A 22,712-nucleotide genomic window follows, 5' to 3' on the forward strand; every position below is an offset into this window, starting at 1 on the left:
CTTTTGTCGAACGACTTGACACTCTGTTTTATTTAATATTTTGACAAAACTCTTCAACAACCGACCACAAAAAATGGAACCACCACCACCCCCTCCTCCCTCAGCTACAGGAGCAGTCTCCCTCCACAGGCTACCCATCCTTACCTCTGACGAGCTCTCCAAGAAAGCATTTGGGCCCCTGCAAAAGAGGATCAACTCTGGGGCTGACGTGTCGTTTTTCCTGACGTCGAGGGCGTATAAAGAGTTGATGGTGTGGATTATGCAGTTGAATCACTCGCTTATTCCGAGACTGTCGCCCGATACTGCGAGACCGGTGTGTTTTCCGCTGGAACCGGGGAGAAGAGAGTGGAGCGAGCCGGTGAGAAGGTTAAGGGAAATGTTGGGGGGGTGCGAGGAGTTGATTTTGGAAGCACCACCCGAGGAGAACAAGAACAGGAGGTTTGGGAATGGGGCTTGTAGGGTCTGGCATGGGAAATTGGGGGAGAGGATTCAGGGGTGGATTGATGGGTTGGGTTTGGAGGTAGATGGGGGGGTGAAGGAGGAGTTGAGGGGGTATTTCATGGGTGCTTGGGGGGATAAAGGACGACTTGACTATGGAACGGGCCATGAGCTGAGCTTTTTGGCGTTTCTGGGCGGGTTGTGGAAGGTGGGGTTTTTCGGGGGGGGGGAGGAAAAAGAAGGGGAAAGGGAGAGGGAGGTTGTGATTGGGGTTGTCGAGATGTATGTTTTTGTCTTGAGAATAAGAACGGCAGGAGAGGCTAACGTGAAATAGGTATTTGGAGGTGGTGAGGAAGTTGATAACGACTTACACGCTTGAACCGGCGGGATCGCATGGGGTGTGGGGGTTGGATGACCACAGTTTTGTGCCTTATATTTTTGGGTCGGCGCAGTTTACGAAACCGATTTTGGGGAGTAGGACGGAGGCTACGCCGGTGGAGGGGTCATGTCCGGGGGCGCCGAAGCCGGCGAGTGCGGTTGATAAACAGACGGTGGAGGATTACAGAAGGAGTAATATGTACTTTGGGGCGATTGGGTTCATCTACGATGTGAAGAGGGGGCCTTTTTGGGAGCATAGCCCGATGCTGTTTGATATTAGTGGGATTAAGGATGGGTGGGGGAAGATTAATAAGGGGATGGTGAAGATGTATCGGGCCGAGGTGCTGGGGAAGTTTCCGGTGGTGCAGCATTTTGGGTTTGGGGGGTTGTGGGCGTGGGAGGTGGACCCGGAGATGGTCGGGGAGAGGAGTGTGCATTTGCAGAGTCAGCCGGTGCAAAATCAAGCACAGAGTTTGGGGCAGGGCGGAGGGGAGGTGGGGACGAAGGCTCCGTGGGCGAGGGGAGCTATGGGGGGCATATCTGGCGGGCAGGTGAGTATGCCTAGGCCGATGGATGGGGGGGTGATGGCGCCGACGGGGTTTCCGGGGCGGCAACCTGGGATGGGGACGCCGACTGGGCTTCCAGGGAGAGGACAGGTGCCGACGCCGAGGGGCGGGATACCGAATACTGGACCGATGGAGCAGACGAGTTTTCCGCGGGGAGGGGGGATGCAAGATAGGGTTGGGGGGAATCAGTTTAGTGTCACCAAGGCTCCTTGGGCGAAGGACTGAGCATGAAAGAGGTTGTTTTGTTATGCTGTATACGAGATACCCGATTAAATATGGAGAGAACCTTACGGAGCCCCTTATTTATCTCATCAGTACCCCCACCCTACCTATTAATTTACCTTTCCTATAATATAGTTAAAAGCCTTAAAAGAAAAATAATAAGCGTTTAATTCGTCTTCAAGGGCCTTTAAATTATTTTTAATAGCCTTCAAACTATCTTTTAGAGCCTTTCAATTATCTTTTAAGCCCTTTAACTATCTTTTAAAGCCTCATAACCATCTTTTATCGTCTTTTAACTATCTTTTGGAGCCTATTATATACCTTTCAACTCTAAATATTCATGCTTTGCAATATAGTTAAATCCTATTTTAAGTGGAGGGTTGGGGGGGGTTGGTAAGATAAATAGGGGGCTTCGTGTAGGTTCTCTCTAAATATGTACAAGTTATTGATAACTCCTCGCTAGCAAATGCGGCTTCCGTTTGTTGACATCAAGAATCAACTGACCAAACAGCCCATTCGCCCAGGAGAACCAGTGACGAGTCCAGACGCTGACGCTGTGAGTGTTGACGCTCTCGTGCATGAGACCCAACCCGTCTGTCGACGACAGGAGCTGTTTGATACAGCTGTAAATCTCGTCGTCGTCATCACTGGTGAGAGCCTGGACGATGAGACCCATGGGCCATGCCATCCCGGGACCGATATGTGGCCCTCCCGTTCTGTTTTTCGTTTCGTCAGCCACAAAACTGTCACACCGCCGGAGCAGAGATTCATATGCACACTCACGCATTCAAAACCGGCCCAAACATGTAGTAAGGGTTCATCTGACTCAGCGCAAACCTCCTAGTCCGCTGGTACGTCTCGTCTCTTCGGTCGAGGTAGCCGCCTAGCAAAGGGGCGGAGAGTAAACTGGGGATGTTGGCGTCGTCCATCAGGCTGTGGGAGCCATAGCCGTCGACTTCGTAGGCGTAGATCCTGCCGTACAGTCTGTGATCTATTCTCCCGTGATCCTCTATCCCGGCTCTGATCTCCGCTGCCAACTTGGATATTTTTTTGGATGTTGAGGGGGAGATGGGGGAGATGTATGGGGATAGGAGGGAGAGGTAGGAGGAGAACATCATGTTTCCGGGGATGAAACCCTGGTAGGTACACGCGTCATCGCTAGGGCGGAAGGCACTCCTGACTAGGTTGGTACCAGAGTGAAAAGGCGGACCGGAGCCGGCGTTGGGGAGGGTTTCGGTTGAGGTTGTGGTTAGGCGTTGGAATTGGTAGGGGGCGTAGGACACCGTGCCGGTGCGGGAGTAAGTTCCGGTTTGGAGGTCGGTGGTGATCGAGAGGATTCTCTTGAGGGCGGGGAGGAGGTTGAGGGAGGTGGTGAGGAAGGGGGTGTCGGAGGTTTGGGTGAGGTAGGTGTGGATGAGGGAGAGGAAGGAGGCTAGGGAGTCGAGTTCGTATTTACATTCGTGGACGGTTTTGGGGGAGCCTGGTGAGGAGGGGAGGGGTGGGTAGATGTGATCGGTTGGGGAGTCGTCTGACTGGGGAGGGGGGATGAGGGATTCTGGGGGGGCGAGGAAGGCGTTGCAGTGGGGGGCTGTGAGGATGTAGCGGGCCTGGAGGTTGATGAGGCCGCGGTAGAGGGAGGCGAGGGAGGAGGTGGAGTTGGAGGGGGTGAGGAGGGGGGAATAGGAGGTTAGTTGGTGGGCTGAGTCGCGGAGCCACATGGCGGGGATGTCGCCAGTGGTTATGAAGGTGAGTTCTTCTTCTGGGTCGTTGTTTCCTGTCGGCTTGGGGGTTGGGTCTGGGCTGTTGATGTCTGTGGGGAGATAGCTGGAGGCATTCCTCCAGCTGAGTCCCTTCCAGGTTATGGCTGTGTCGAGGGTGTTGGGGAAGCAATTCTCAAACAGACGGAACAAGTCTGGGTCTTTGATGACTTGTTTCATGGAGATGATGGTATCTTCCACCTCTGGGAGGGTAAATGTTCGACATGATGGGCGTGGTCTTTGATAAGAGAGCTTGTAACGACCTGTTGACTTTGGTTCATGATGGGTGGAGGAATAGCCAGAGTAATCGGGGCAACTTGGAGGTTCTGGTTCAAGGGTGAGCTGAGCTCTGGGTGGTTGAGCTTGGGCAAGCACAGCAAGAGTATGAACTAAGAGAATAGATGCCCTCATCTTGGGCCAAACAGACGATAGAAGAAAGACATGTTCACTTGAACATTCGCGTGAGCTACACTTGGGGGTGGACTAGCATAAATGTCAATGATAAGAATGCCCAGGTTATGCAAGGGAACATCATCTAGAGTATTGGGATATTTTCAGAGACATAGACCCCAATTCAGCTCTGCAGCGGGCGGCAGTTGCGTTCCGTGGACGACATGACAGCGGAAAAAGATCTGGCTGAATGAAGAACCTCTTGGCTTTGCGGGAGAGCACCTGATTTGGGGAAGCTGAAGAAAAGATGGTGGAGGGGAATATGTTGCACTGTGTGTAACCGCACAAAAACACACTGTCACTGACATGTGTTCCTGCAGGCTGACATCGTGGCCGTTGAGGCATAGTGGGTGGCCACGTCAAGTCAGATTCCACTCTCACTTGCATCCAACAACAAGCGGCCATGGTGTAGTGGTTAGCATTAATGCCTTCCAAGCATTAGAGTCGGGTTCGATTCCCGATGGCCGCATTCAAGGACACTTCTCTGCTGTCAACTACAGTGTGAGTAGTTACCAATAACTTTTGTTTCCTTGAGCCCCTACCATTTTTGGATGATTTTTGGGATGGCTTGGCGGTGAGGTTCAAGGTTGAGATGACATGTTGCTTTGGGACAGAGAACCCCTCCATTTTCTTGCATCTACACACATTTTCGACCCATTTTCCTTCTATTTTTGTTTCACAAGAGCACACGATACACGCCACAATTGACAGCTCTCCCCTCCCCTCTTCCAAGAACAAATGCCATGATCAACCCCGCATCATCCACACGGGAAATCTTCTGTGCATTTTCCGGGGGCGGCTCGTTCTGGACGGCGGATTATCGGCATCCTTGCAGAACTTGGCATCGGATAATCTGCAGGGCGTCCCCTGTATTGGCTTGGCTGCCACTGTCTGGGGTCTTGGGGGCGGTTTGAGAGGCGGGAGGACAAGCTCCTGCAAAGCAGACTCTTGGACGTCTTGTCAAGTGGCCTTTTGAAGGGTCTTTTTCTTGAGCTTGCCATCATGAGTGTATCATGAGGACCGTCTCTGTTTGTTTTGTTTCGGCCTTTTCTCATCTGACTATGACGCTGTTTTGATGTCAACGACAAACAACACGATGTGCTTGCGGCATTGATTGCTTACCAACTCGATTTCAGGATATCAAGGGGGAGTTAACAGGTTGCGGTATCTTTATGGAATCAAAGATGAGGAGAGCTGAAGAGAGCTCACCATTTCGCAAGCCGTTCAGCATGGCGGCTGCTCCGTTACGTTTTAGGGGGATGCCCCGGAGGAGTCGCTTTTTGGTGTACGGGTTGGTGTTTATCAGTTTCTTGTATCTGATACCGAGGATGCACTTGGGTATGGGCGGGACATTGTTGTTTTTCTTGATATCTCCCGAGGCTGCTGGACCTTATGGGGGTGGACACAAGGTTGATATATTGCGATATGTTGATCCCTTGATCGGGACGACGAATGGTGGTCATGTTTTTCCTGGAGCATCACTGCCCTATGGTTAGCCCTTCTTCTCATCGTTCCTAGGCCCCATCATTAACACCAGCTCTAGGCATGGCCAAAGCAGTCGCTGACACAAACAGCCACGCTGAAAACGCCGCCGGCTTCGTGTCCGACAACAGCGAGATCCTCGGCTTCTCACATATGCACGACTCTGGGACAGGCGGCCAGCCATCCATGGGTAACTTTCCCCTTTTCGTCCATGCAGGCTGCCCAGAGGATGATCACAAGCAATGCGTCTACTCCCTCATGGACCGCCCCATCGCCAGAGTCAACGGCTCCGCCTTTGCCGCCCCAGGATATTTCAGCCTCAACCTCACCAACCATGTGCGTGCAGAGATGACAGTCACTGAACACACAGCTCTGTACCGCTTTTCCTTCCCAGGAAACGACACCCTCACGTTGAAGAGCGACGACCCGCTCAGGAAGAAGGATGTCGATATCACTTACTCGCCTATTATCCTTGTTGATTTGGTTGATCTGATGAACAGCAGGTCAACGGGCGGGATCCAGGTGTACAATCATTCTGGACGTATCGTCGGTGAAGGACAGTATCAGCCTTCTTTCGGAGCGGGAAGATACAACGCCTTTTTCTGTGCCGACTTCAAAGGTGCTGCCATTAGAAAGACGGGGACGTTTATCAGTAATAATGCCACTGAAGGAGTCAACTTTCTGGACGGGGTCGGTAATGGCTTTTACATCCCCTCTGGCTCAGCCGGTGCCTGGATTCAGTTTGAAAAACCGGTTGAGAACAACCATGAGATTATGGCTAGGGTGGGTGTGTCTTTTATCAGCGTGGATCAAGCTTGTGACAATGCTGAGAGAGAGATTGCGGACTACAACTTTGAGAGGGTGGAGAGCCAGGCGAGAAAGGAGTGGAGGAAGAAGCTGGAGGTGGTTGAGGTGGATGGGACGGGGGTGAGTGAGGATATGCTGACCACTTTCTGGTCGGGGTTGTACAGGACATTGCTGTCGCCACAGAATTATACGGGGGAGAATCAGCTGTGGAATAATTCCACCGAGCCATACTTTGACTCGTAAGTCTTTGCCTAAGACAGCAGATGCAGGACGACTAACATGCCGCAGATTCTACTGCATCTGGGACTCCTTCCGAGCCCAGCACCCCCTTCTGACCATCATCGACCCCCCAGCCCAGACAGACATGATCCGCGCCCTTATCGACATCTACCGCCACGAAGGAAAACTCCCCGACTGCCGCATGTCCTTCAGCAAAGGCTACACCCAAGGCGGCAGCAACGCCGACATCGTCCTCGCTGACGCCTTTGTCAAGAACCTCACCGACAACATCGACTGGGACACCGCCTACAAAGCCGTCCTCTCCGACGCCGAAGAAGAGCCCCAAATGTGGGGTGTCGAGGGCAGAGGCAACTTGGAAAGCTGGCATAAACTGGGGTACATCCCCTGGGATGACATCGACACCAACGGCACAGGCCCAATGTCCCGCTCCATTTCCCGCGGTGTGGAATACGCCTACGATGACTTTGCCATCTCTCTCCTCGCCTCCGGCCTTGGCCACGACGCAGACGCCAAAAAATACCACCAGCGCGGCTCCAACTGGAGAAACTACTGGAACCCGGAACAGGCTGACCTCTACCGGGAAGACCCAGACGGTCCGGTGCTCAAGACAAAGTTCAAGGGGTTCATGCAACCGCGCAAACTAGACGGCTCGTTCCGCTATGAAAACACCCGAGCTTGCTCCCCGGTGCACAACATGCACATCTGCTACTACGACACTCATCTCAGCTCCTACGAGGGCTCACCGTGGCTGTACTCATTCTTTGTCCCGCAAGACATGGACAGCTTGATCACGCTTATGGGGGGGCCGGACGCGTTTGTGGAGAGGTTGAATTACTTCCACACGAGCGGGATTTCGTACATGGGGAATGAACAGGGTTTTTTACCTGTTTTTCAATTCCATTATGCCGGGCGACCAGCGATATCTTCTTACTGGGCGCGCTCTTACATCCCTTCGCTGTTCAACAGTTCAGTAAACGGCATCCCGGGTAACGACGACTGTGCCATGGGTGCATTCTCGGCGTTTGCAATGATGGGGTTTTTCCCCGTTGCAGGACAAGACGTCTACCTGCTCACGCCCCCGTTTTTTAGGGAGGTGAAGATCAAGGCGAAGTCGGGGGGAAACAAGTGGGCGGTGATCAGGGTCAAGAACTTTGATCCGGAGGGGAGGAGGATATACATCCAATCTGCCACCCTAAACGGGAGGAGATACACCAGGAACTGGATCACGCATGAGTTTTTCATCAAGGGAGGCATCCTCGAGTTTGTGGTGGGCGAGGAGGAAGGGAAGGAGTGGGGGAGGGGGGAGGAGGGTAGGCCGCCTAGTTGGTATGGTGATGAGGATTTTGGGGATTGGGATGGGAATAAGGGGGTGGAGGGGGTGGATGCGGAGGAGGAGGAGAGGCAGGCGGGGAGGAGGGGGAGATAGTTTTTTTCTTGTGGTTTTGGTGTTGGGGATGTATATAGGGCAGCAGAAGAAATAAATGCTGGAGGTACAAGTAAAGTGCATCTTCAAAGTGTCGGTGACTAAAAACGCTTCGATAGGCCTTATACACATATCACCAAGCCTTAAACGCATATCACCAGGCATTAAACACATATCAACAGGCCTTTCGAGATAATCAAGAGGCCCCAGGAAAGTGGTGACAATCGGGGTGGTCACATGATGTGCTCCATCTCTCCAAGCCAGCAGTTTTTTTGCCTAATTTTATGTATCACAAAATCCATGATTTCACGCTCAAACTTTTACTATGAGAATAAGTTTCACAATTCTGCAATCCCTGGTTTTTTGAGTGATAGCTCACAATATCTCACCCTGCGCAACATTGGCAAAGTTTTTTGTGTGAGACGGGACATTTTTCTACCCCTCCTTCATCAAAAAACTTACTACCCCTCAACACCAAGAAATATCATCACCACTCTTTTTTTTTTCTTTTTTCTTTTTTTTTTCATTTTTTTTTTTTCACGTTCACCAACCACAGACCAAAACAAAAATGTCAACCCACGACTCAGACAACGAGTCAGGCGGCGGCGGAGAGCTTGGGTTGTTTTCCGAGCCAACAGATTACTACCCTCCCTCCCCCCCACCAACAACAGAGACTTACACTACCGCGACGGGGGAGATCATAACCCTCCACCTCGTCGGGCACTCCCCCCTCGAAGCCCACCACCTATGGTAACCCCCCCTCCCTTGTTCTCATTCACACAAACCATTTCTGACACTTGGTTCACCTAGGAATGGCTCAAGAGTCATATCCCAACTTTTCGAATCAACCCCCACCACCACGGTGAAAAACCGCACAGTCTGCGAACTCGGCGCCGGCGCCGGCCTCCCCTCCCTCGTGGCCTCCATGCTGGGCGCTTCCCTCGTCGTCTGCACTGACTTCCCCGACCCGGACCTCATCGCCACCATACAAAAAAACATTGACGGGTGCCACCTCCTCCCTCACGACAACGACGAGCTCAACATCGTCGCTGACGGTTTTGTCTGGGGCGCCTCCCCTTCCACCCTCCTCCGTCACTCTCCTAACGGGTTCGACGTCCTCATCCTCGCCGATTTGCTCTTCAGACACTCCGAGCACGGCAATATGATCAAGACCATCAGGGAGACTCTCAAGCGCACAAGAGAAGCAAAAGCCTATGTCGTCTTTTGCAGCTACCGCCCCTGGCTGAGGGAGAAGGATCTCAAGTTTTTTGACCTGTGCAGGGAGGATGGGTTCGAGGTGGAACAAATCTTGGAAAAGAAGATGGACAAGAAGCTTTTTGAGGAGGATCCGGGGGACGAGGAGATCCTCAAGACGGTTACGGGGTGGGTAGTTAGTTGGCCTGAGAAGGAGTGGGTTGCGTGAGGGGATGAGAAAATGAAGAGGTGCAAGTGGTATAGTTGGAAAAATAAAAAAATAAATAATTGAATGACAGGCCGAGTGAGAGAGGGGTAGGACGTGTGAGGATCATGAATACCACATACATCAAGACAATTCTTGGGTCAACAATATGTGACCAACCCCAACGGGGTGAACAAGACACATACAATGTATATATCAACACTCAAAGCTATGCGCACAAATTCATTCATCATAACCCTTCCCATTCCATGCCCCCCAATCCAACCCATACACATTCGCCCATTTCCCATCCCCTCCACCTACCACCTCCTCCCATAAACATCATGCTCCTTCCTCGGCCTCCTCACCCCGTGTTTCCCACCAACAAACTCGCCCACATCCCTCACCACATTCCTCCCATCATTCCCCTCCAGCCCATCCACCCCCAAGCTCGCCCGAGCATCATGCTTGAACAGATCCAAAATCTCCTGCAAGCCCAGTTTCAGCTGGTTCTTCCCCTTCTTCCTCATCCCACCCTCAATCGTCGCCTCCGCCAGCATCCTCTTCTTGTTCTGCAGCTCCAGTATCCTAGCCTCGACTGTATCCTGAACAGTAAGTTTATACACAATCACGTCCACCGTCTGCGTCAGTCTGTGGACTCGATCGATAGCCTGCTCCTCCACAAACGGGTTCCAGAACGGCTCAACAATGATGACGCGGGTGGCGGCCGTCAAATTGAGACCGAGGGAGCCGCACTTGAGAGAGCAGAGCAGGATGCGGGTGTGAGGGTCGGTGCGGAGGGCCTTGAGGGCAGCTTCGCGAGCGTCGTTGGGCATCTTGCCGTCGTAGCGGACGGCTTTCATGCCTGGCTGAGAGCGCAAAAACGGCTCGATGAGGTCCAGCATGGAGGTGAACTGCGAAAAGACAATGAACTTGTGCTCGTGGGCTTCCTTGCGCAGGATGGAGAGCAGCTCCCGAATCTTGGCGGATTGAGTAATGCCTCCGGAACTTTTGGCCGACTTGGATTTCTTCTTCCACTCTGGTTCTTGTTGGCCAGGACGGCGGGATCGTCTTCGGATGGGAAGGTCATCGTCTGAGTCGTCGTCCGGGTCCGAAGAGATCAACTCAGAAGCGGAGATCTCTTCCTCGTCTTCGCCAGAACCTTCGGTATCCTGGGATGCGACTTGTGACTGCGATACCCTAGACACCGACACGAACGATTCATCCTCTTCCGAGCCGGAATCAGACTCTGACCCGGATCCGTGGACGTCAGCCTGAGAGTCATCCTTGACAATGAAGCTGTCGAGCTGGCTCTCGTCATCGTCATCTTCTTCAGACGAGTGCTCAGAGTCCTCGGAAGCGATATCGTCGCCACCGCCCTCGGCATCCTCATCCTCTGAACCCCCGCACTTCCCAAGTCTCAAAGCACCCTGTTGATCTTCATCCACCAACCAGCTCCCCTCCTCTTCCTCGTCGCTGTCCTCAACAATCCTCCTCGCTTTTGATCTCTTCTTGCTCGCCGCCACCTTCTCGATCTTGATCTCCTCCTTCACCACACTGACCCTCCTCCCATCCTTCTTCTTTTTCTTTTTGCTCGGACTCTCACTGATAACCTTTTGCATACTATCAATGCAATCCGAGCACTTCACCTGCCCGCTCCCCATCTCCTTCTTGCTCAACTCACTCAGACACATCTCGCACTTCCTCGTCCGAATCCCCATCCCCCCAAACGCATCCGCCAAATCATCCAAGTCATCCCCAGCCTTCCCCTTCAGCTGAGCAGTCGAATCCACCGCCAGCGCCTCCTGATCCTTCTCCAGCTTCGTGTCCGTCAACCTAGGATGATTGCAAGCCTGCCTCAGCCTCAAAAGCAACACCAACGCATTCGCATAGTCAATCCTCCCCTTCATCATCTTCTCCAAACTCTTATCCGCCCTCGCCTCCAACGCATCATAAAACTCCCTCTCCGCCTCGGAAAACTTGGTCTCCACCGTCACAACTTTCCTTTCTGTGATCTTGAACGCCGGCTTCGGCATCTCCCTCTCCTCCCCATCCCCACCCCTCTCCTCCTCCATCTTCGCCTTCATAGCATCCAACGCCTTCTTCCCCCCAGCAACCAACGCCCCCTCCTCCTTCAAAATCTCCTTCGTCCTCCTCTTCATAAAACACCTCAGCAGATTATGCAACCTCTTGATCGCCACATGCCCCTTCCCCTGCTTCATCGGCCCATCAATATCCTTCCTCCACTCCCCCAGCTCATCATAAGGCGGCACCCTCAAAAAGTGCACCAAGCTCTGCAGCTCATCCAGATTATTCTGCATCGGCGTCCCCGTCAAGCACCACCTGTACTCCGCCCTCAACCCACAGCACGCCTTGGTCGCCTTTGCATTCCTATTCTTGATGCTGTGCGCCTCATCCAGAATAACGCGATACCAATACACCCCAAAACACCCTACCTGCGGGCTCTTGGCCGGGTCCGGGTGACTGTTCCCGTGCTCCGACACCAAAATCTGATACGTCGTAATCACCACGTCAAATTTTGCCAGTTGTTTCGCATCCTTGGTCCTGTTCGGCCCATGGTGCACACAAACCTTCAACCCCAACACCTCCCCGTCAACCTTTTCCTTGATCTCGGTCTCCCACTGCCTAATCAACGCCAGCGGCGCCACCACCAGCGTCCCCCTCTTCACCTCGGAAAAATGCGTCTTCCACCCCTTCCCTCCTTCTTCCGGCATGGGGTTCGACACAATGAGCGATATGCTCTGCAGCGTCTTCCCCAACCCCATATCATCCGCCAGAATTCCCCCCTTTGGCACCCGTCCCTTCTTCAGCGGTCCCAGTTCCCGGTTCTTCATCCATTTGACACCAACAACCTGGTGAGGTAAGAGCTTGACTTTAATACCGGCCAGGGTACCATCTTCCTGGACTCCCTCTTCGGGTTCTTTTTCTTCTGGCCCTGCTGTCTTCTTTTCCTCCTTGTTTTTAGGAGGGGCATCATCTTCCTCTTCCTCATCTTCCATCCCCCCCTCTAGCAAAGCCTTGAGATCGGCATTCGCCTTGGCGGGATCGGTATAAAACGTCGTGTCCCCATAACCACCACCCCCGCCAGGCTTGGTGTATTGATACACCGGCTGAGCCTCTTCACTCAGCGAGCTAAACATTGGCAGCTCCGGCTTCTTGGGAGGCACATTTTTTGGTTTGAGCGGACCAGAGTTTCTATACAGATCCGCGTGGAATTCGGGCCGGGTTTTGCGTTGGATGAAGAGGTGGTCTGAGTTCTTGTTTTTGGGGCCGAAGCGGGAGGGGAGCTGGGTTGGGTGGCCAAATGTTGGGACTGGGGTTGGGGCTGCAGGCGCGGCGGGGCTGTCGGTTAGGTCAATTACTGTGCCGGGGGTGTTGAAGTTGTTGTTGCTGTTTGCGAAGACGGATTGACCACCGGCGGGTCGTCGGGCGGGAGTGTTGAAGGTGTTGGTGCCAAAGGTTGGTTGGGCCCGGCGGGCGGGGGTTTCGGTTGGGCCGATGGACATGTTTTCTGCTTGGGAGCTGAGGAACTCGAGGTCATCGTCGCTGAAGGACGCTTTTCTCGCGGGGCGGACCATTTTTGCGGTCAAGTTGGTGGTGAGGGTTGTAGTTGTTGTGGTGGTTGGTGAAGGGGACTAGCTGATCGTTGCTGGCTGGATCAGGTCGTAAAAGCTTTGCATGGGCTCTGCTCGTGTCTTTTTTTTGGTCGGCAGCCGCAGTTGTAGTCTCGCCCTGGCTGCTGTCAGTCTCGGGCGCGGGTTTGTTTTGTTGGCGGACCGCTGAGTTGGAGCTCAGGTTTCTGTCGCAAAGTGGTCTCTGGTTATCAGCTGCTCAATTTTGTTTGCCACCAGTGGGTTTGGAATAGGGAAAAGTGGTAAGGTACCTACCTCATCGAAAGCCCGCCAGGACTCGGGGGAGGGGGGCCAGTAGGAACAATGTCCAAAATATGTCGAGACCCAAAGGTTGTGGGGAAGGGAAGTGTCAGAGCCTAGATTGTGACGCGCTCCGAGTCGCGGCGATATGGGGTAATTGGGAGCTTTGTTGCCTGTTTACTGCGAGCACGAATTTGGAACTGGGCACCAAGGCAACCACGGCACCCCGCATTTTCTGTCAAACAACCCCGCCATTCAGGGGTTGGAAATTTCAACCCTAACCCTCTATCAGTCACTTGTACGAGTGACAGCTTTTGAGGCGGTGTCTGTTCCTGGCAGGCAGTGGCAGGTAACCTCAGTGTCAAAAATCGACTGATCTTGCAGCTTGAGAACATGAAATCCGCAAAGCGGTGTTTGGTAGGCGAAACCTCATGGTTTAAAAAGATAAGGCGCACGCTCGGCAGCCATGTTTCCCCCTCCAACGGATTACGTCTTTGTAACTTTGTCAATAGCAAGGCATCTGATGATATTCAGTTGGCCTTGGAAAATGGCCATTATGGTTCGAAGAATAGTTGAAAGGGCACGTTCTATAATTTTCAAAAGCCCTGGCTCCATGTCGGAGCCTCTGCTTTTACTGTTCATAACGGCTAGGTAACCTTCGTGCCTACCAAGTTCAGTTCTCTTATGAGCAACTGAGGAAGCCATATTCCTACATAGGAGACAACCATGGGAGATGGGTTCAGGGCCCGCGGGGGTTGGAAAAAATGGTTTCGCTTGTCCGAAAGGATATTGGAGCGTTGACCTGAGCGGTTAAGGTGACAAGAAGAGGAAAATGCCATAAGATGGAATCTAGAACAAGCAGCTATCAGAATAAAAAATAGGAAAGAAAGAATACTAGAGTATAATGCCAAAAGAAAATTGAAGGCTTCTACCTGCAAACCCTGTCCTCCCCCCCCCCTCACCGCCGTGAGTTGTGCTTTTGTGAACTGCGAAATGTCTCTGAAAAGTTAGGTGCTCCTGGAATTTCATGTATCTTCCTGAGCTTGTCATAATTGTAAAACATGTGTAAAAGGATTGGTGGTCAACAGGGTCTCTTGAGCAACGAGATGTGATTGTAGCAGAAGAAGAGCCGTAAGATTGGGGGTACCGTGCCCAGCCGGTGTCAAGTATTCATGAGAGGTTGCCTGCCCTAGCAGCAAGAGAAGAAGTCGTCCATCACGGTTAAAATTAATTGCGAAACATCATAGGTAGGACTCACGCTGGCCATACCAATGAGGCCAGCAGAACATCTGCCTCCTGCTTAACGAGGTGTATGTATTAAATCTGCCATGTACTTCTCAACAGCCCCAGTACCCTCGCACAACACCCTCATGGTCAAGTAGTAAGGGTATTGGCGCTGCCACCTACCCACCCCTCAAAGCCCCGAGTTCGATTCGAAGTAAAACGCGAGGGTTTTCGTAGCCAGGTCACCTTCCTCAGAATAATATCGGGGTTGCCTGGTGAGCTTGGCTGTTTCGTTGATCTTCCAAAGATCGACTACCTTACGTCTTGATCCTTTCTTTTGCTCAGCTGTCTACCTATGTGTCTATTTTGCCGGTTTTGTCGAATCGACGCAAGAGAGAATGGGGAGAGTTGTCAAAGAGGAACGAAAAGCAAGTCTTGTAAAGGTAGATGGAAAGGGCAATAGTCTGTTTTCCATACTTTGCGGTGCAACCTATTTGTAGAAAATGGATCACCCCCACTTCTCATTCAGCAATTCACCGCTGTCATGTGTTATGTAGTAATCGTGCTTTGTATTTCATCTACCTACCCGTCCTCTTAACCCCCAACTCCTTCCCAGGCTCCGACTCGACATCCCCATCATCATACGGATCAAACCCCATCCTCCTCTTTGCCTGATCCTTTATCCTCCGCGCCATCTCACCCGCATAGCCAGTGGTGGTGGTGTTTTGCAAGAAATGCATCGTAAAGTCATCCGGGATCGCCAAGTGGGAGACCTGCTGGGACTCTTGGAGGCTCGTGAGCCGTATCAGCATCTCCAGCAGCGACAGGGAAGACGTGACGGCGTCAAACGGAGACCTTGGCATATCTTGTTGTTGTGATGATGGGTTTCTTCTCTCAATGTCGCGACTTGTTTGGCGGATGGGAGACCCGGCAGGGGAGTCAGAGTGGAGCGAGATTTGTCTAAACTGCCGCATCAGGTTGGTGTCGGCCGAGAGGCTATTGTTGGCAAGGTGGTGGTTGTCGGCTGAGAAACCTCTTTGGGGCGAGCCAATACTGCTGTCTTCTTCGTCTGCTGTCTCTGAGCCCGAATCATCGCCGTCGTCGTCCATGTAGACCTCCAGAGCCAACCACTCTGGGTCAAGGTGAGGCGGTAAATTCGTCGAGTTTGGGTGATTTTGACCGTCAGACCGATCTGGTGACAGATGGCTCTCTTCCCACAACTGACGGTCAATCTCGTCTTGGTCGTCAGACTCGTCATCCGAATACCCATGGTTGACGATGCCTGACTGAGCAGACGCTTGCTGCGGCGTTTCGTGCGGGGAGACCATGCTGAGGTCTCGTTTCAGCAACAAGACTGGATTGTTGTATCCATTCTCTACGTCGCCGATGTTGAGTATGGCCCCGGTGTCTGTATAGAAGATCTTGGAGAACTGATGGATCGGTATGGCCTCGCGAATGCCTGCCATCCTTACACCCTCAAACTCCTTAGGGTTGAAGCCATGTTCCTTGTCGTCGTGCATACGTCCATCGTCCAAATCTTCAATGATCTCCAAGTGGTAACTGTATCCACTGGCCGGTCCATTAAACCCTGCCTTGTGGTTATGGCCATTCAGGGTGCAGTACCCATGCAGGGAATCAAATGTACAGCCCATGGGTGTCCGCAAGAGACGTACCCTGGCCTTGTGCATGACTTCTTGCCAGATTGGCTTCCTGTCGGACTCTCCTATCCCGTAGGGAACCTCATTTGAGTTTTCTGTGCCATTTCCCCCATCGGCTGATCTACTTCCTGAGGATTCGACAAGTTGTAGGGCCGAAGGCGAGCCATTCTTGGCCACGTTTCCATTTCGCTCCTGGTGCTTATCGTTCTGTGTTTCAACATGGGAGTGGCCGACAAAGAGCATGTACAAGGTCAGTGTGAACGACGGGCCAACCTGAATCGGCTGCGTCCCGTTAAAATGCAAATCCCCAAAAGAAACCAAGGTGCTAGCTTGCATGAGTCTCGATGGAGAAAACGTAGCTTCGCGAGGGTTCATGGGCGTCGACATATTCTCACCAGAGGCAGTGATGGCCAGCTGGATGAAGGGAATATCTCGGTCGATCCTGTCCAGTAGGCGTTTGATATCGCTGAGTATCATGGTCAGTTCGGCATGGTGAGCCTCTGTCATCCGAGGACGGCGGCCGTCCCCAGAGGCTTCCTCCTCGGCGGCGGCATTCTGAAGACGCTTCCCAAGACGAACAATCTCTCGGTGTAACGAAGATGCTAATGGTTGGGCTGCATCGAGAAATGAGTTTCCACGGCCAGACCTGGCGATAGGGTATTAGTGAGGGCACGTGTGAAAGTGACTCCTTGAGTAAGGGAGGATTTCTTGGCTGACGTACTTGAGAAGGATCAGGTCGATGGCAGGGGACACAATCTGTGAGTCGAATATTAGTCAAACTAGTCTTGTGTAACAGAGAAATAGAGAGAGAGGTGCCTGGGAGATCCAACCTTGATTTTTGTGCTGAGGAGCTTTTGCAGAGATTTGAGCTCTGCATAGACCGGCTTATCATCGACCGTCTTGAGCAGGCGGGCGCATTGCTGGACGGCATACTTGGACGTGAGGGCAATCCCGGATTTGATGGCGAAGTTGACCGTCTGGTATCCGAGGTTGGCTAGAAGTGCGTCCATCGTCTCCCACTGTCCATTGCTTCATTTGAAAGAAGTAAACATTAATTATTTCTATGGCTGCTACTAGACTCGATCCATGCTCTGGTCAGGCAGAACTCCAGAAGGCCCCCGTCAGGCAGCTTGTTTTACTCTTCTGGCTGCGGTGAACCGTCTGCCGCTTAGAATTGTTGTTTAGTCGCACTGTGCGGATGTTGTTGGAACAGCCCCCTGTAACCAGTTCCAATCTTTGTGGATAAGGCCCAGGAACCGCAAGGACAATGTCGATAAGAGTGGGGCTAACAGTGCGAGCGATCAGTCATCTCACTGTCCACCTAACTCGAACCCTCTTCCCCGCCGTGGCCGCCACAATCAACCAGGCAATGGTGGGGCAGCGACCAGCAAATCTTCCCGACTTCTTCTCCTTCGATCACCTGAAGAAGCCTCTTGACTCACAGGTGTCCCATCAGGTACGGCGCAAGCCCATTTTGTTCTCGAGAAGACTCATCAGAGAATCCAGAAGCTAACTCGGTTCTAGTCACGAGGCGTTGTCACAGAGCCTAGCGCAGTCCGAATTCGCATTTTGTCGCAGTTTAAAAAAAGTCGGCGCCCGCGACCCCGCCAATCTCCCTAGACACCACGAGACCCAGAAGCCCTTTCGTAGAACACCGCTGAACCACGGTCAAAATGTCCAACAACGTTCAAGAATCGTGGGAGGATGATGCCTCCGCCCAAGACGAGAACCTGGCGCGCCAGACTCAGCAAATGAACCTCAACCAGCAGGGTGGTTTCCGCCCCGGTGCTGCCTCTTTCCAGCCAACAGCCCAGACCTTCCAGCCTGGCCAGGGCTACGGTGGTTACAACCAGTATAATCAGCAGCAGCAATACTATGGCGGCCAAGGCCAGGGCTATTATGGTCAATATGGCCAGCAAGGGCAAGGCTACGGGCAGGGGTACGGTGGTGTTTACGGTCAAAACCAGGGCGGCTACAACCAGGGACAAGGTTACGGTCAATGGCAAGGCTACCAACAGCAACAGCAGCAACAACAATACCAGTACCAGCCTCAGCAACAGCAGAACCAGCAACAGGCCCCCAAGCCTACTCCCACCATCGTAAAGAGGCCAGCTCAGCCAGCCCTGGGCGAAGCTTCCAAGCCAGCGCCCGCCAAGGACATTGGTGCAAAGGTATTGAGCATTGGAGGCGACGCGAAGCCCAAGGCCAAGGTACTCTCGATCGGCAATCCTGCGCCCGCTAAAGACGAGGCGCCCAAGGCCAAGGTGCTTTCGATTGGCAACTCTGCGCCCGCGAAGGAGGAGCCCAAGACGGAGGAGACGAAGAAGCAGGAGGCGAAAAATGAGGGCACCGCCCAGGCGGCTCAGAAGGTTGCTGCGGCCAAGGCGGTAGAGAAGACAGATTCTCAGGCGGCTAGCGGAAAGACTTCGCCAGCTCCTTCTTCTGGCCGTTCCAGCCCGTCCCGCGCCGCGGCCGCTAAGGCTGCTGCTCGCGACGCCGATGCTGTGGAGAAGGAGCAGAGCGCCGATGTCGATGACGAGACTCTCAAGGAAGTCTACGGAAAGGAGCACGTCAACATCATCTTCATCGGTCACGTCGATGCTGGCAAGAGTACTCTTGGTGGTGCCATTCTCTACGTCACCGGCATGGTTGACCAGAGAACACTCGACAAGTATAAGAGAGACGCCAAGGAGATGGGCCGTGAGACCTGGTATCTCTCCTGGGCTCTTGATCTGACCAACGAGGAACGTTCCAAGGGCAAGACCGTCGAGGTTGGTCGTGGTTTCTTCGAGACAGACAAGCGCAGATACAGTATCTTGGATGCTCCCGGCCACAAGACCTATGTCCCCAACATGATCGGTGGTGCTTCGCAGGCCGATGTTGGTATTCTCGTCATTTCTGCCCGCAAGGGTGAGTACGAGACCGGTTTCGAGAAGGGCGGTCAGACCAGAGAGCACGCCATGTTGGCCAAGACTCAGGGTGTGAACAAGCTCATTGTTGCCATCAACAAGATGGACGACCCTACTGTCAACTGGTCCCACGAGCGTTACCTCGAGTGCACCACCAAGCTCCAGCAATTCTTGAAGGGCACTGGCTACAACCTTAAGACGGATGTCTTCTTCATGCCCATTGCTGCTCAGCAGACCATGGGTATCAAGGACCGCGTGCCGAAGGACGTCTGCCCCTGGTATGACGGGCCCTCGCTTCTCGAGTACCTTGATAACATGAAGGCTCTGGAGCGCAAGATCAACGCGCCTTTCATGATGGCCGTTGCCGGCAAGTACCGTGACATGGGCACCATGATCGAGGGTAAGATCGAGGCCGGTGTGGTCAAGAAGGGCATGAGCGTCATCATGATGCCCAACAGGCAGTCGGTCGACATTGCGGCCGTCTACGGCGAGACGGAAGACGAAGTGAACCTCGCCCAGTGCGGTGACCAGGTTCGTCTCCGTCTACGCGGCATTGAAGAGGAAGAGATCATGCCCGGTTTCGTCCTCTGCTCGCCCAAGCGCTTGGTGCACAACGTTGCCCAGTTCGAGGCCCAGATCCGCATTCTTGACCTCAAGAGCATTCTCACTGCCGGCTTCAACTGTGTGCTGCACGTCCACGCTGCCATTGAGGAGGTCACTTTTGCGGCTCTGCTGCACAAGCTGCAGAAGGGTACCAACAGGAAGAGCAAGCTGCCGCCATCCCATGCCAAGAAGGGTGACAGCATCATTGCCCGTCTGCAGGTGACTGGCGGTGCTGGGTCGGTGTGCGTGGAGAGGTTTGAGGATTACCCCCAGATGGGTCGTTTCACTCTGCGTGATCAGGTATGTTTTTGAGCCCTTCTGATTATACGGTGTTTAACTGTCGCTGATATGTCTATAGGGTCAAACCATTGCCATTGGCAAGATCACCAAGCTCATTACTGAGGATACTGCTTAAACTGGGAACGAAAAGAAAAAAACGGATGAATCCTGTCTTGTTGTGAGCAGGGCGTAGTGGATGCTGGTTTTGGGCTCAAGTGGTATCCTCTATGAATTATGTCAAGGCTAGCTTCTATGATAGATTTGGCCTTTTGCTTTTTTTTTTTGGGAATGCGAAAAGTGCTTTTGTTTGATCATATATGCTCAACTGTGTGCGAGACTGCCGCATGCTTTTTATGAAGGGATATAGACGGGCATACGGGATAGGGATAGGGATCTAGCGTGGAGGATGAAGCAGGGGTTGTTCCGTTGGTATGATGGTATTGATGATTAATGCTAAGGATGTCGATACAGCTGGAGGGTTGTTACATGTTAGGGTTACAGAGGTATATATAAGGCAGGCAATATGGATTCTTTTCTTCTAATGCACTTTGTTGAGTGGCCATCGTGAAGAGCGTGGGGCAATGGTGTGTATGTGAGGTATGTTTGAAGGCGGGGCTCGTCCCATCTCGGGTGTGGACTCGGGGTGCTTGTGCATTGCATATTGACGACTACACTTAAAGGAAAAAGTGGCAAGAGGATTGGAAATGAGAAACTGATCCCTGAGGTTTTTGAAAAGGAGAACGGAAAAGGGGAACCGAAAGGTGAGTGAGTCACTAGGATAGATAGATATCTGCCTGCCTGGTTTGGACTGGAGGCAGGCATGACGGTAGGACTTGAACCCCGCTTGGCGAACCTCATCATCCATCAATATCTCAACTTGACGTTTGTTTTCATGACACTTTTGTTTGTGGACTTTACTTACATTCAAAAGCTTCATAAATTGTCATTTCACAATGTCAACCACCACACCACCCCCAGCTCCGGCGGCCCCAGCAGCAACAACCGCACCGAATGCCGCTGCCGCCGCCAACCCAGACCCAGTATCCCAACTCTTCTCCGTCAAAGGCATCGTAGCCCTCATCACAGGAGGCGGCACCGGTATCCTACCTATCTCTACCCTCCCTTACTCATGTGACCATGTATTAACCAACCCTCATAGGAATCGGCCTCATCCTTACCCGCACCCTCGCCCTCGGGGGTGCATCAAGGATCTACATCCTCGGCCGCCGGCTTGCCGTTCTTCAATCCGCCGCGACGACTGTCAACGCCCTCGTCGGCAAGAACGTAGTAATCCCTCTGTACTGCGACATCACCTCCCGCATCTCCATCTCGTCCACCGTTTCTGTCATCTCCTCCGACCTAGGCTACATCAACCTCCTGATCTGCAACGCTGGCATCGGCGGCCCGCAAGTCCTCCTTTCTTCCACCACCCCGAACTCCCTGGAAGAGTTCCAACAACGGCAGATGGACACCGTGGCTGGCTGGGAGGAAACAATGAGGGCAAACGTGACAGGGGTGTGGTTCACGGCCATGGGGTTCTTGTCGCTGTTGGAAAAAGGGAATCATACGGAATGGGGAAAGGGGGGTGTGAGCTCTCAGGTTATTGTTGTGAGTTCAATTTCTGGGTTTAATAAAAAGGCACCCGGGGGTTGGGCGTATGGGGCGAGCAAGGCGGCGGCTACGCATGTGGGTAAGATGTTGAGTGGGTTGGTTACTGAGTGGGGGATGAGGGCCAATGTTGTTTGTCCGGGGTGTGAGTTTTACCTTGGCCATCTGGTGTTGGGGAGATTGGGCCGCTGACAGGAAATAGTGTTCCCGAGTGAGATGGCGGCGCCGATTGTGGAAGCGGCTGGGGGGTCGATGACGGGGGGTGGGGTGATTCCCCTGGATAAGAGCGTTGTTCCTTTGGGGAGGATGGGAGATGAGAAGGATATGGCGGGGCAGATTTTGTATTTGGCTTCGAGGGCGGGGGCGTATTGTAATGGGAATGTGGTTTTGGTTGATGGGGGGAGGTTGGGGACTTTTCCCAGTGCTGGGTATTAGGGGGGAATACCTCGGGGGGTGTCGTGGGTGCATGTTGATGGAACTCTGGGGTATATATGTGGTTAGGTAGGTGATGGTGGTGGGAGCGTATATTGTCATGAGAAGACTAGATGGTGGGACTCTGCTTGAATTGGTCTCAAACACTGTCTTTCAAAGCCTTGCCCCCAAATCTGTAGTTGAGGTATGTGGTTCAAGCTCGCTGTTACACAACTCAGGTGATGAGCAAAGCAAGATAGTGAGAATATGTCTCAACGTCTCTACATATGCACAGTTTTCCACACAGCTTTCACGCCCCGCCCTCCCCTCGAAGACACCAACGTCAGCCCTACGGCTACACAACCCAATCAAGATAGGGGTTCGCATGTAACTTGGGTGATGTCGTGGACCCCTGAACCCTTGATCTTCTTCCCTCCCGTTAGATCTCCGCTCCCGCTCTATCCCCGCCCTGCCCGGCTGACCGGACACCTACCCATCACCGGCATAATCGGACACCCGGTGACGAATCTTGTGCCTCTTTTTGGGTACTGCTGTGTGGTGTAGATGTACTAAATACCTACGCATATAACTGTTGAGAAATGTACCCGCCGAAGAAGCCTCACATCTCAGGGGGGGGAAATGTAGTCCGGTAGCACAAGCTTTTCAGAGTCCCTTCTTTTATGCATATTTTGGTAGGGTTTTTCTTTTTTTTCTTGGGCCGGAGCCCGGAGCTGACGAGAGACATTCATCGTCTTGATGTATATACTCCCCAATGTTCAACATCACTCAGGGTGGGTTGTCCGGGAAGTTCGGTCTAGAGGTCCGGTCGCGGTGGTCTGTTCTGTTGTTGAACCTCTCATCTTAGCCATCACAATACAATTCCTGGTGTTATATTTTTGTTGAAGATTCTTGGCGACCCTACCAGTCTTCAACCGAAACCCTCAGACCGCCTCCTGTCCTGTGCG

At 52.8% G+C, this 22,712-nt stretch overlaps 8 protein-coding genes and 1 non-coding gene across 9 annotated transcripts; 6 read left to right on the top strand and 3 right to left on the bottom strand.

The window, feature by feature from the left end:
- Positions 1 to 73: 73 nt before the first annotated feature.
- Positions 74 to 1,607, top strand: RRD1 (Serine/threonine-protein phosphatase 2A activator 1; the record flags this gene model as incomplete). Its single annotated transcript, XM_062912547.1, has 2 exons — positions 74 to 438; positions 773 to 1,607. 2 exons carry the CDS (start codon positions 74 to 76, stop codon positions 1,605 to 1,607), a joined length of 1,200 nt encoding a protein of 399 aa, XP_062765801.1.
- A 178-nt stretch (positions 1,608 to 1,785) lies between these two features.
- QC763_409220 (uncharacterized protein) lies at positions 1,786 to 4,061 on the bottom strand. The gene is made up of 2 exons (XM_062912546.1): positions 2,388 to 4,061; positions 1,786 to 2,320 (listed from the first exon to the last, which is right to left on the bottom strand). Exons 1-2 carry the CDS (start codon positions 3,770 to 3,772, stop codon positions 2,047 to 2,049), a joined length of 1,659 nt encoding a protein of 552 aa, XP_062765802.1. The 5' UTR covers positions 3,773 to 4,061; the 3' UTR covers positions 1,786 to 2,046.
- A 147-nt stretch (positions 4,062 to 4,208) lies between these two features.
- Positions 4,209 to 4,280, top strand: QC763_0066610. Its single transcript has one exon. It is a non-coding gene; the product is annotated as a tRNA-Gly (tRNA).
- On the top strand, positions 4,249 to 7,766 carry QC763_409200 (uncharacterized protein; the record flags this gene model as incomplete). The annotated part of the gene is made up of 3 exons (XM_062912545.1): positions 4,249 to 5,302; positions 5,355 to 6,339; positions 6,389 to 7,766. Exons 1-3 carry the CDS (start codon positions 4,984 to 4,986, stop codon positions 7,764 to 7,766), a joined length of 2,682 nt encoding a protein of 893 aa, XP_062765803.1. The 5' UTR covers positions 4,249 to 4,983.
- A 302-nt stretch (positions 7,767 to 8,068) lies between these two features.
- EFM7 (Protein N-terminal and lysine N-methyltransferase efm7) lies at positions 8,069 to 9,433 on the top strand. Its single transcript, XM_062912544.1, has 2 exons — positions 8,069 to 8,513; positions 8,574 to 9,433. The coding sequence occupies exons 1-2, from the start codon at positions 8,332 to 8,334 to the stop codon at positions 9,184 to 9,186; spliced, it is 795 nt and encodes a 264-aa protein (XP_062765804.1). The 5' UTR covers positions 8,069 to 8,331; the 3' UTR covers positions 9,187 to 9,433.
- Positions 9,434 to 9,482: 49 nt separating this feature from the next.
- On the bottom strand, positions 9,483 to 12,761 carry QC763_409180 (uncharacterized protein; the record flags this gene model as incomplete). Its single annotated transcript, XM_062912543.1, has 1 exon — positions 9,483 to 12,761. The coding sequence occupies one exon, from the start codon at positions 12,759 to 12,761 to the stop codon at positions 9,483 to 9,485; it is 3,279 nt and encodes a 1,092-aa protein (XP_062765805.1).
- Positions 12,762 to 14,826: 2,065 nt separating this feature from the next.
- YRB30 (Ran-specific GTPase-activating protein 30) lies at positions 14,827 to 17,018 on the bottom strand. The gene is made up of 3 exons (XM_062912542.1): positions 16,768 to 17,018; positions 16,659 to 16,693; positions 14,827 to 16,583 (listed from the first exon to the last, which is right to left on the bottom strand). Exons 1-3 carry the CDS (start codon positions 16,945 to 16,947, stop codon positions 14,858 to 14,860), a joined length of 1,941 nt encoding a protein of 646 aa, XP_062765806.1. The 5' UTR covers positions 16,948 to 17,018; the 3' UTR covers positions 14,827 to 14,857.
- Positions 17,019 to 17,143: 125 nt separating this feature from the next.
- Positions 17,144 to 19,851, top strand: SUP35 (translation termination factor GTPase eRF3; the record flags this gene model as incomplete). Its single annotated transcript, XM_062912541.1, has 3 exons — positions 17,144 to 17,393; positions 17,462 to 19,749; positions 19,807 to 19,851. Exons 2-3 carry the CDS (start codon positions 17,611 to 17,613, stop codon positions 19,849 to 19,851), a joined length of 2,184 nt encoding a protein of 727 aa, XP_062765807.1. The 5' UTR covers positions 17,144 to 17,393; positions 17,462 to 17,610.
- An 830-nt stretch (positions 19,852 to 20,681) lies between these two features.
- On the top strand, positions 20,682 to 22,634 carry QC763_409140 (uncharacterized protein; the record flags this gene model as incomplete). The annotated part of the gene is made up of 4 exons (XM_062912540.1): positions 20,682 to 20,826; positions 20,888 to 21,418; positions 21,539 to 22,439; positions 22,499 to 22,634. The coding sequence occupies 3 exons, from the start codon at positions 20,682 to 20,684 to the stop codon at positions 21,769 to 21,771; spliced, it is 909 nt and encodes a 302-aa protein (XP_062765808.1). The 3' UTR covers positions 21,772 to 22,439; positions 22,499 to 22,634.
- Between the last annotated feature and the right edge of the window lie 78 nt (positions 22,635 to 22,712).

Source organism: Podospora pseudopauciseta, chromosome 4 (assembly GCF_035222475.1).
Source record: "Podospora pseudopauciseta strain CBS 411.78 chromosome 4, whole genome shotgun sequence".
NCBI classification, from domain to species: Eukaryota; Fungi; Ascomycota; class Sordariomycetes; order Sordariales; family Podosporaceae; genus Podospora; species Podospora pseudopauciseta.

Excerpts from the sequence above, each read along its gene's own strand:
- QC763_409220 (XM_062912546.1), bottom strand. The coding sequence starts at position 3,772 with ATGAGGGCATCTATTCTCTTAGTTCATACTCTTGCTGTGCTTGCCCAA. Across the intron at positions 2,321-2,387 it reads TTTGGGCCGGTTTTGAATGC|AACGGGAGGGCCACATATCG; the intron begins GTGAGTGTGCAT and ends AACGAAAAACAG.
- EFM7 (XM_062912544.1), top strand. The coding sequence starts at position 8,332 with ATGTCAACCCACGACTCAGACAACGAGTCAGGCGGCGGCGGAGAGCTT. Across the intron at positions 8,514-8,573 it reads CTCGAAGCCCACCACCTATG|GAATGGCTCAAGAGTCATAT; the intron begins GTAACCCCCCCT and ends TGGTTCACCTAG.
- YRB30 (XM_062912542.1), bottom strand. The coding sequence starts at position 16,947 with ATGGACGCACTTCTAGCCAACCTCGGATACCAGACGGTCAACTTCGCC. Across the intron at positions 16,694-16,767 it reads TCCTCAGCACAAAAATCAAG|ATTGTGTCCCCTGCCATCGA; the intron begins GTTGGATCTCCC and ends TTCGACTCACAG. Across the intron at positions 16,584-16,658 it reads ATCGACCTGATCCTTCTCAA|GTCTGGCCGTGGAAACTCAT; the intron begins GTACGTCAGCCA and ends CCCTATCGCCAG.